The 12,194-nt window shown below is 43.3% G+C and overlaps 1 protein-coding gene across 1 annotated transcript in view; it reads right to left on the reverse strand.

Moving 5' to 3' along the window:
* Positions 1-351: 351 nt before the first annotated feature.
* The window catches only part of GALNT2 (polypeptide N-acetylgalactosaminyltransferase 2), a 105,138-nt gene continuing 93,295 nt past the window's right edge, over positions 352-12,194 (reverse strand). Inside the window, exons 12-16 of the mRNA XM_053298316.1 lie at positions 10,917-11,009; positions 10,629-10,712; positions 9,253-9,379; positions 5,319-5,438; positions 352-1,423 (exon numbers count right to left, since the gene is read on the reverse strand). Coding sequence (XP_053154291.1) covers positions 1,268-1,423; positions 5,319-5,438; positions 9,253-9,379; positions 10,629-10,712; positions 10,917-11,009 — 580 coding nt within the window. The 3' untranslated portion in view covers positions 352-1,267. The remainder of the gene's footprint in view (positions 1,424-5,318; positions 5,439-9,252; positions 9,380-10,628; positions 10,713-10,916; positions 11,010-12,194) is intronic.

The raw sequence follows: 12,194 nt of genomic DNA on the forward strand, positions 1-12,194 counted from the left end.
CGGCGGGAGGGGTAAGTAAACCCTCCTGCCACTCTTAAAGTGACCCCCCACCCCCAATCCGAACCACCCAGGTCTGGACCGGTCCGGAGGCCTTTTCAATGGCCTCCGGACTGGTCCGGGCCCATCCCTACAGGTCAGTGTGTGAGAGACTAGCTCGACAGAACTAAAGAGAAAATCCAAACCAGGGCACCCTAGAGCAGGTGCAGAACAGCTGCAACACTGACATTTAGTAGCTGTTCATGCTTTCATTAGAAGGCTGTTGTGGTCTTGTGCTAAGTTCTGTCATTCTGACAATTTTAAAAGAGAAAAAGAAAAACTCATACCAACAAGAACACAATCTAAAAAAGAGACTAAACCCTCATAGCTGCATTACTCAAAAAAGAAAGAACTAGTTTAAAGACAAAGTGTCTAGAATTGTCCAACACAAATACCAGGTTTACAGATATCCAGAGCACATGGCATGAATTCCCCAACTGGAGGTGACAATGCTGGTGAGATGAAGCGTGTGAGCCCAGAGGTCCGAGGTTTCCCAGGAGAAGGAAGCGCAACAAAAGGGCACACTTTGCGAATCAGAAGCATCCAGTGTTTGCATGAACACGACTCAGCAGCAGAAGCCTGCATCTTCACAAAGTGGTGTTCTTCTGCAACTGTCCCATCCACTTTCCAGTGAAGTGTAAATTGCTTTCTTGATAAATTACAGGATGATGAAAAATTTATAGAAAGTTGGAAATTGACTATATATATATATATATATATTTATATTTAGAGTCCTGTCATAGAAAAGTCCAAGGTCAAATATACCAAGTACACATGGCAAAACCCTCAAAATGATGCTTTGATTCTTGGAAAGCACAAAACACTGATTTCAATGTAAATGGAGATTGCCAATGATCTTCTCCAAGCAATTTGCTTCCCTCCCAACCATTCCCTCCCCCACACTACCCCGCTGCCCCCATGTGTTGAAAGCCGTTTTCTACTGTACATCTGTTTCTGGGGATGTTAATCATCTGCTGTGTAAGTACTAGCTTGAAGCTGGAAAGGAACTGATAAGCCTTTATGGTGGAAAGGAGTGAGTCGTGCTGCAGCTATATTCGATCAGACAATGGCAAGGTCCCCAGTTCACTTGCTTCCCTTTAGTTCACTTTAGTTGTTGCCGCCTACTTTCAGACAAAGATGGAATACTGAGGTATATAAAGTATCAGTAATGTAATCATTAAACTGTTGCCCAAGGTTTAGGAAATGAGACAGTACTTGTGTGCAAGCCCTTCTACTGCTGTAGATTAAGTGTGAACTTCCACTGCTGTGATAGTGAAGGACTACAGACTTCAACAGTCAGACCACCATTTTTGGCATTTCGACTATCTAAACACAGGTTGCTGCCGACATGCCTCAGTTTGGCATTGCTTTCGATTTGTTCCCATTTCTAAAAGAAAAACAAAGTTATACTCTGGTCAGATAAACATGGATTTAAAGAGACCAACATTTCCTAGGATATTCCATTCTACAAGGAAAGATCTAGCTGGCATGCGACTTGGAGTCTTGACAATCTCAGCTTCCGTATATAAGAAAAGTATATTTCAAGCTCTCATTGCTGGGTAAAGATATTAAATACAATGCTTGCAAATGAATTAGTGTGCAAAGTGACAGAGCGTGTCTGTAAATGTCATCTGTCCCCACCTTTCCACACTTAGAGAGTACTTTAATTTCAGATCTATAGAACCCGTTGCATATTCTGCCAAAGCCAAAAATTCTGCCAAAAAGTGCCCACAGTACTTACAAACCCTAATGAAGTCTGAAGGACTGGCAACTGTACATGAACATGTAGACTGAGACTGTGTGAGAGGACAGGGGAAGAGGAATGAACCAGCATCTTAACCCCTCTGAGGGGCCAACCAAGTGGCCTCCCTCCCTTCTAGAGTCTGGCTCACTTGCATGAGTTCCTTACCCTCTCTTTCCAACATCACGTAACAGGCAAAAGTTGAAACAGGACCAAATAATGTTCGGTTTCATTAATTTTAAATGCTAAAGCATCTTTGAGTGTTGCAAGGTAGATAACATTCTATATAGTGAAAATAAAAGACACTGCAAAAAGAGAATAATGTGAACCGTGGGGTAGCTGTGTGGATTTTAGATAATTTTGTTAACCAGTGGGGATGGTCAGGCATGTCTTTTGAGTAAATGAAGTGAATAATACTTGTCCCCTGCTCACTGAGCAAAGATACACCTTTTTTAAAGTGGCGATACTCTTTCTTTAGTAGGGGGAGAGCAACTGGTCCTATCCATTCTCAGCACAGCATTCCTCCAGTGGCTGTTACTGGTGTCTATCCCAGGCACGGCCCGTGAACACACCTCGCGGCGGGGGGGGGGCAGCAGCAGGCGGCTTCTTTAAGTGTAAACAGAGCCAGTGCTCCATGCCGCCCAGCAGCCCCCGTGGCGGGAAATCGCCCCCACCACTCACCTGGCTCCCATGGAGGCAAGCCCCCACCAGTGGCCAGGTGAGTGGTGGAGGTGATTCCCCGCCACAGGGGCTGCTGGGTGGCATGGAGCACTGGCTCTGTTTACACTTAAAGATGCCGTGTCCCCCCCCCCCCCCGCCGGAGGCGCATTCATGGGCCGCGCCTGGTCTATCCCATATTTATTTTTTAGATTGTGAGCCCTTTGAGAACAGGGATCCGTTTTATTTATTTATATCTATGTAAACCTCTTTGGGAACTTTTGTTGAAAAGTGGTATATAAATATTTGTTGTATTCGTAATATTTAGTGGATAAGGCACGAAGGACTGTGAAGGTTGCCTTTTCCAGAATGCAAGCACTCTCATAAGGGGCTTGCTCACAGATAGGCTTAAGTAGAGGGACCAAAGTTCATCTACAGGACAAAGCAAGGAAGAAGTTTCTTTTCTCCAAAATGTTTCACAAGATAAAACTATCAAAGACAGCTGTACTCTGCTAAAGAATTATACAGAAATCAGCTTTTCAAAAGTTTGTTTGCCAAGGGCAAAGTTACTCTTCAGAGTAGCTGCACACAGTTGGGGTCTACAGACTTATCCGAAGGTTTTGCCTTGGATAATTCTGGCAATGCTGCCTCATTTGTGCATGGCTCTGGAGATCAAAGTAGATGCATGCCACAGTTCTTAGAGTCTAGGGCAGTTGTAGACTGAGGCACTGATTCAGCAACTTCAAGTTGAATCCTGACTTGCAATAGCAGAAGCAAACTCATGAAAGGGGATTCCCTATCCCTTTCTCACCATAGCAACCCCCCCATAAGAGCCTCTGAGGGTCCAGGAACCCTCTGGAACAGGCTGCAGGGTGTGAGGGGAATCTGCAGAAATCAGGTAGAAGTCCTCCCACAAATGCCTCTGCCTAATTACAGTGCATTCCCTTCCACTGTGGCCCCTCCCTGCCACACACACTACATGCCATTCTGTTTCCAAAGGTCTCCCAACCCTCAGCAAAGTTTTCTGGGGGGTACAAGAGAGCTGCTCTGGGGAGGCGGGGTGGAGAAGACTCCTTGCATGAGTTGCCTTCTGTTCACACAGCCCATCACTTCAAAAAATTCTGCTTCTGACAAGTTGGGCAGATTTGGAAGATAATCAAGCTGTTTTTACCTCTAGAGACTCAAATGTTCTCAAAATGAGAATGCTGAAATAGACTTGGTCCCAGTAAACAGGCGGCCTGTTTCTCAGGAATGAATCTAAGGGGTGAAAGCCTTGCATATTACCATAAATGTGGACAATATCTTAAAATAATCTCTCTCCTGCTCCTCCCTCTCTATTCCAGACTTCTCTATTTTACACTGAAAGAATCAGCCATCGGCATAATTTAAAAATGAGAATGGGTCATCTTACTTTTCTTACTCAAGGGTCATCTTACTTTTCCCTTTTGCAAGTGCTGCTCTTCCTCCCTGTTGCTAGGAATGGCACCCTCTGGGGCCAATGTTGTAGGGAAGCCTCCTTGGGATTTTCTTAATGAAAGGTGGGGTATAAATTTAACAATAAAATAACAATTAAAAAAATAAAGTGAATGTTGTAGACCCATTGAATTGGAGCAAAGAGAAGGGACAGTGTTGTGTGTGGGGTGGGGTGTGGGGTTTGGCTACACATTAGTTTATGAAATAAAGAACCCCGTGAGTCAGATGCCGGTCTAGCCTCTCCTTGGCTGCAGTCCAGAGAAGGGCAAAGAGACACACAGGAGACGGGGGAGGGGGTGATGCCAACTGTAGCCTTGCCCTTTCATCATTAAAGTGTCATGTTGTGCACCTCTCCACATACAGGGAGTGTGTGGAGAGGTGGCATGCGGCTGCTCAAGGAGGAGAGACCTCCTCTGCATATGAACACCTATGCAGACAGGTGAAGGAACTCACTGGACTGCAGCCAATGCCGAGTGGAATGAGTTAATACCTTCTGTATGTTCTTATCAGGTCTATCAATGGCTACTTGTCTGGTGGCTGTGGGCCACCTCCAGACTCAGAGGCATGATGCCTCTGAGTACCAGTTGCAGGGGAGCAACAGCAGGAGGGAGGGTGTGCCCTCACCTCTTGCTTGTGGGCTCCCCAGAGGCATCTGGTGGGCCACTGGGTGAAACAGGATGCTGGCTTAGATGGGCCTTGGGCATGATCCAGCAAGGCTCTTCCTATGTATATGGTGGTGCTGGTCTAGTAACTCTGCTGCTTTAGCACAGGGTAACAGGCTACTATTTGATAGCCCTAGTGCATATATTGTTGGTCTAATACAGTGATTCTCAAACTTGGGTCCTCAACTCCCATAATCCCCAACCAAAGGCCACTGAGGCTGGGGATTATGGGAGTTGAAGTCCAATAACACCTGAGGACCCAAGTTTGAGAATCCCTGGTCTAATATCTTCTCTCTGTCTGATGTGCTCTTGTGTTTTAGCAAACTGAAATTTTAAAGAGGAAGTTACACTCAAAAAGGAATGGAACTGAGGAAGGCTGTCACTTCCACTCCTGTAGTTCAAGCAAGATAGGTACATCAGTATGGACATAGGTACATCAACATAACAAAATACAAGGATTTGTTCACACTAGGTGGGATGCAAAAAGAAATGCCAGCCATCAACTGTATTTGCTATTATCGTTCCCATCACAGCCACCCAAAATGTGTAAAGGGATTCAGTACACCGACTGCCAGAAATACAGCAGCCACATCATAGCCAAGATAATGGCTGACGGCAGGCTGAGTACAGCTTGCACAGGTCAGAGTCCAGAGTAGTTAACCAGGCTTCTGAACAGAGGAATAAATACCCACACGGGACATGTGATACAGCTGTGCCCTCAGAACTGTTTGCACACTCTGGATACTGACCTGTCTACTGTCGTTTTCCCTGCAGGCCTGAAGCTTTATGAGTGAGCCAGGATTTCGGTCTACAACAGTAAGGCACAAATCCATGTGTTTTACTGACTTGTCCTTTGTTAAGGCCCATTCCTGAAATATAAAGCAAACACACAATTGCATCTGAGTATATAAAAGCACACACACACACACACACACACACTTCAATATGCCCAGATTTGTATAACATGGGGGGGAACCTCTACAAACACAGAAATGCTCAAGGATCAACAGTTTAGCCAGCTGACTTGAGAGGCACATTACTAATACTTATCTCTCTTATTCATTAATTTATTTAGCATTTATAGACCACCCTATCCAAAGGCTCTGGGTGGTACACAAGTTTAAAAAGACATACAAACATTCAAAACACACTGATTAACACAATATAAACACAATTTAAAAGCCATTCAAAACCCTTTAAAACCAATTAAAATACTTAAACACAATTTAAAAACCTTGGAAGACCAAGCCAAACAAGGAAGTTTCTAGGGCTCTCTTAATGACCAACAGCGAGCCTAAACTGCGGATATCTGCTAGGACTGCATTCCATAGGCCAGGAGCAGTTACAGTGAAGGCCCCTTTCCCAGTTGCCAACAGATGTACCAGTGGTAAATGGAGACGGACCTCTCCAGATGACCTCAACATATGATGGAGATCATGCCTTACCTCTCTAAGGTAGCCATAATGAAAAGTACTATTTATTTTATATTATTTTATATGTTGCCTGACTCCAAAGGCTCTAGGCAGTTCACAAAAATGCATACAATAAAGACAAAATAAAATGAACTGTTAAAAATACAATTTAAAACATTCAAAGAATGTTTAAGAACTTCGCCACAGACATTTTAATGTGATCCTTTGGAAAGAAAAAGGTTTTCTTTTGAAAAAAACAAAAATGTTTTCAAGATTAATGACAGTTGTCCTATACTCCCCTCTGCTGGTCTAACAGCACAACAGCATTTAACTAACTGAAACCATCTTTAAAGGTAAAGTATGCGGTTGAGTCGCTGTCGACTCCTGGCAACCACAGAGCCCTGTAGTTGTCTTTGGCAGAATACAGGAGGGGTTTACCACTGCCTCCTCCCGCACAGCCTGAGATGATGCATTTCCGCATCATTCTATATCGCTGCTGCCCGATATGGGTATTTCCCTTAGTCTGAGAAGCATACCAGCGGGGATTCAAACCGGCAACCTCTGGCTTGGTAGTCACGCCATTTCCCCTCTGCGCCATTAGGTGGCCAGCTTTAGTCAAACATATATGCTGGGAATATGTACATCTCATGTGGGAGGGTGAGTAAGACTTGAAAAATTCTTAAATTTCATCCAGAATTATACAGGATTGGTATGGATGGCTTCTGTCTTGCCTGTAATTGATTTTGTATCCACATTTCTGTTACGACCTACAAAAGTTTCAGAACAGGCCATTTTTGCTACCTCCCTCCCCTCCATGCCGCCTCAAACTTAGATTAAGACCACTAAGATTAAGTTAATAATAACTTAGCTCCAGAAGCACAAGAGTAAGAGCAAACCATCAAGGAAAGTGTTATTTCACACCTACCAATGGAAGGCCCCCTAAGCAGAAGTAGAGTATGCCTGAAGCCAAGTGTGGTTGGGTGCTGCTATTGTGCTCCCTGTGTATCGTCACTGGTTTGGGTTTTTTTAAAAAATAGATAATTGTATGTTTAACTGTATTTTAATGTTTATATTCAATTCTATTGTTAACCACTTTCAATGTAGAAAAGTGATCTATATGTGTAATAAATTCATATGAGGGTCTCATCCCATCTCTGCTTTGTCTTTGAAGTGCCTTTCCCCCTCATTGGACAGCAGGGCACATCATGACACACTTATCTGTTTATTGCCTTGTAATCTCACCCTCATGGGGGTATATGCCATGTGTCAAATGCATGGCACAGATAGGAAGTGTGCTGTTGTATCTGGGTTCAACATAACATGTGAAAAACTGCACCAGTGTAGAGATCTGTACCTGTATACACTGTACACGGATTAAGTTCACCATCCATGTGTAAACCACAAAGATGGAATCCCCAGTTCCAGTTTACCATGTAAACAAAATCAGAGTAGCAGTTTTGTTTGTTTTTTGTTTGCTTGTTTTTAAGAATATGGTCTCTTAACATCTTGTGGGGGAAGACTAACTGCTCATGGTTTTGCTCCTAGGTAACTTAGAGCTCTTGCCACATACAGATACTTGCCAAATGCAAGACACGTTCACTTCTCATAAGGCACAGGAGGATTAGCAAAAAGCCACTTCTATACAACTAACTCCTACCTGTCTGCTTACAACCAAGAACTGCTATCTGCCTGAATGTAAAGTGTATTTGCAACTCTGTTGCAAGAGCAACTATACAGATTATCCAAACTGGCTGAATTTTAACTTATTGCATCGCTTACAGTCTGTTATTTGTTAGACCCCATTATCTTTTGTCCAAATTTTAGGAGGAACATTACACTACTCTTCCCTCCAAGCTATGGCATTTATTGTTCCTCTGTCCATGTCAGACATAGTTACATAAAAATGCATCACTTCATTGTGGACTGAGGATCATTGTATCAACAATTATATATTGAAGGAACAAATCATAACATGTTAACCAAGTATGTCAGCTTTTCACTGCATTGTGCTGTATGTTCTCTTGCCTGGTAAGCTACCTAATGGCGCAGCGGGGAAATGATTTTATTAGCAAGCCAGAGGCTGCTGGTTCAAATCCCTACTGGAATATGGGAAACACTTCAATCTGGCAGCAGCGATACAGGAAAGATGCTGAAATGCATCATCTCATACTGCATGGGAGGTGGCAATGGCAAACCCCTCCTGTATTCTACCAAAGAACACCACAGGGCTCTGTGGTTGCCAGGAGTTGACCCCAACTCGACAGCACACTTTACCTGTTCTCTTGCCTGGTATATTTTGTTTAGTTAGGTCTGTATAAGGAAGTGTAGATGTTGTCTGAAAACTGCTGTAAAAGCTATAAATATCCTACACACGTCCATTTGTGAGCACATCATGATCTATCTCCCCATCCTCACACATCAAGAAGATGTGCAGGCGGGCGCGGAGCCAGCCAAGCGGTGGCCTGGGTCCAGCCCCATTCTGCGGCTCCCTCCACATACGCCCGTGCGTGTGATGTCCCATGCATGGGGGTGTGGCTCGGGCTCTGGAGGAGCCCAGAGCGAACTCCCCCCCCCCACACACACACGCTGCCGAGAGCCCAGGCGAACTCCCCTGCAGTTATTTCAGGCAGTACCGACTGCCCGATAGAACGTTTTCCCCTTTCTCTCCCTCTCTGGAAGGAGAGAAAGGGAAATGACGAGGGGAGCGCTCACTCGAGCTCTCAGCAGCCTGGACCATGCCCCTTTGTGAGTGACGTCACGTGCAAAGGAGGAGTGGCCTGGGCTGCCGAGAGCCCAAGCGAGCTCTCAGCTCGTCATTTCCGGCAGCATTGGCTGCCTGATAGGACATTTTCCCCTTTCTCTCCCTCTCTGGAGGGAGAGAAAGGGGAAAATGTCCTATCAGGCAGTCGGCACTGCCTGAAATAACTAGTGGAGAGTTCCCCAAGTTTTTGGCGGGCCGGGCGTGGGAGTTCGCTCTGGGCTCCTCTGGAGCCCAAGCCACGGGTTCTTTGAACCTGTTCACACTGTGGTGGCGACACCCCTGTGTGCAGGTAAATTCTGAGCAGAATTAAGAAACAGTTCAAAATACCATTACAAGATTTTAGTACAGTCCCTGCATTTCCACTATTAATGAATGAATGTAACCAATTACAGACTAAGATACATGTAGAAAATTGTCACTATCTTTTCAACTGTCTGGTTAGATTTTAAGACATTTTCCCATGTAAGCAATTTTTAATTCAGATTATAAACTTCTGGTTATTATACTAACCTGGTTCCCCCCAGCATTATGACATTCATAAACGCCGACAACGCCATCTGCAAAATGGCCTAAAGTGTCGAGGCAATTGGTACCTTGCTGCAAGGCGCCAAAGGCTATATCTTGGTGATCAGGTACCCTGAAAAACAAAGACAATTTATTCAAATCACTCTTCAACATTCAGCTCATTTTAGCTTGAGAGCAATTTGGAGGTGCATTTTTGCAACACAATGCCAGTTATTTTCTAAAGCTTCCCTGTTAGTTGCTCTATTAGCATATCCCCCACAGTGCCTTTTAATTCCCCTGGATTTAAAAAGCTATTTAACACAAGAGCAGCCAATTGCAACATAGGCAGCCTCCCCATCAGCAGGCCTTCAAACAGAGTTTAAAAACATGTTGTCAGGGGGATCAGGAGGAGACTTGCTAACAGCTAAATGCTGAAGACAAAGCTAACAGAAAATGCACTGCATCCAGGGTGACATCTGGTACAAGTTGGCCTCTTACATGGAATAGAACAGTTAAGTATTGTTCATTTCCCAAGGCCTAGGAAAAGGTACAGACTGCAAGCTCAGGATGCACTCTCAAGACACTATTAAGCAGGGGTTAGTTATTCCTTGGCAGATTTTAATCACCCTGTTTAGTTGTAGCAACACTTGGATACAATGGGCACAACAGGGTTCTTTCCACTTTAGGAGTTATGGCTATGGAGTCAGTGGGTGATAGTTCTTCCATCATTAGGCTGGAGTACAAAGTTGTGATGTCATGTGGTAATTCCTCAAAAATGACCACATGTAACAAAAAAAATTATTGATCTAGATGACTCTTACACTGCATTGGCGATTCATGGTTTAGACCAAGAACTTCACAATTGGAAGTCTAAGCTACCCAGGACTGTGCATATTCAGAAGATGGGAATGGGGCATACACACTGGCTATTGTGATTGGCAGACAGAAGAACGACACACACCTTTTACTATTTGTGTCAGGCGAGCCACATTAGGAATATCATCTTCTATCCAGGCCCGCTGTGATGTACGTCTTAGCTACTGCCATGATCCTGACAAGTGACTGCAATGACCATGCAAGTGAAGCACACCCTTCCAGTACTCAATGGGTATGGTTACACACAGGCCCTGCCTGGCATGTATGTAGAATCTTTAATCATTTAATGCTCTTTCATTTTAGCATGGATGCAACCTAAAGCAGCCGGCCTATTTCTAGCAACACAGATGCTATACATTTACTGGATCATGAAGATATGAAAGTAGACAGAGGAAAAATAATAGTCTGAAATGAAGGCTCCAAGACAGGGAAAGGCTGAAAGCAAGTTTCCTTGCCTATCAGAAGTGAACACACTTCAACCCACGATATATAATAAAAAGACTCACCTTAACTCAGGGTATACATTTTCAAGATACCACTTGAATGGTTTGCAGTTTAGTCTCTTTCTCAGCTCTGTTCGGCTTTGAATACTATTGCAAGAAACAGTGGGCTTTTAAAATCAGCTATATTTAAAAACTGGCATAATCTAAACACTGTATTTCTATAGAAGATAAAATTTAAGAATTATGCAATTATTTGTTCAGTTTTTATAACATGCACCATGAACCTCCCACCCCACAAAGTCTAAAGTCTCAAAATAGATAAAACAGTGGGAAGGCAGTGATTAGACTTACTTGCCATAAGGTACATTTCTGGCTGAAGGCACTGCTGCATAATAGAAATTTTTGTATTCATCCATCCAGACTTCTGCTGCCCTACGTGTATTCCTGGAAATAATTCAAGATGTGTTATTTGCTTCTGTCACAGTCATGAAACTCTCGTATTTCTTTGCTACTTTGAGTGCTGCAGATCCTTCCACATTAAGGACACTGCAGGCACAGAGTAAGATGTACTGATGCCTCAAGAAGCTAAATATGTACAAATGAAAGTCATGCCGTTTCCTATTCTAATCTCCCTGAGCTCCTTTGCTTAGGGAAGGTTTGTTTGTAAGGAAAAGGGCATGACAGACCTTTTTATCCCACATGGTTCCATTATAGCCCTGGGGTAGGGAACAAGATGTTCCTAAAGACAGGCTGAAGATACTTTTTAATGCTATTTCAGAAACAGAAAAAGATTATTCATTTATTCATTCATTCAATTTCTATATCGCCCTTCCAAAAATGGCTCAGGGCAGTTTACACAGAGAAACAACAAATAAATAAGATAAATAAAATGGATCCCTGTCCCCAAAGGGCTCACAATCTAAAAAGAAACATAAGCTAGACACCAGCAACAGTGCTGGGGTGGATAGGGCCAGTTACTCTCCCCCTGCTAAATCAAGAGAATTGCCACGTGAAGAGGTGCCTCTTTGTCAAGTTAGCAGGGATTAAAACAGATTAATCATTCTTCCTAGAGGCTAAGGATTTTTCAGTGTTAATATTGAGTACCCCATTTTCATTTTTATATTTTCCCACCTCCTCCATCAGCAATTGCACAAAGGAGAAGGGATGGAACTCAACAGACCATAGTATGGTGAAACAAACCAAGATTTGGTGAACATCTGTGGAACCAATCCAGGTCTGGTAAATAAAGCTTTAAAAAAAAGTGATTCTGCATGATGTGTGAACCCACCCAAATGGTACAAGACACCAGAATGTGTGTGTATAGACACATGTGCATGCATATATCTGGATTTTCTGGAGGTTGTTCCTGGGTCTGAAAATGACACAATGATATAACCTATCTGCTATGAAATTTAGTATTCTGAAATTCATTCATCTCCTGCTTCAATTGCTATGTTGACAGACTTTTAACAAAACCTAATCAGAGAAATGACTTGCAAGATTTTACTGGTAGTAAGTAAAGTTTCCTTTTTTAAAAAAGCAATACAAGTTATTGCTATTTGCTGGATCTTTGATTAAGAGCTCAATCCCTGGTTCTGTCATTTTAGTTGAAACAGACTCCCCAAGTTA

The sequence above is a fragment of the Hemicordylus capensis genome, chromosome 1 (genome assembly GCF_027244095.1).
Source record: "Hemicordylus capensis ecotype Gifberg chromosome 1, rHemCap1.1.pri, whole genome shotgun sequence".
In the NCBI taxonomy this organism is placed as follows: Eukaryota; Metazoa; Chordata; class Lepidosauria; order Squamata; family Cordylidae; genus Hemicordylus; species Hemicordylus capensis.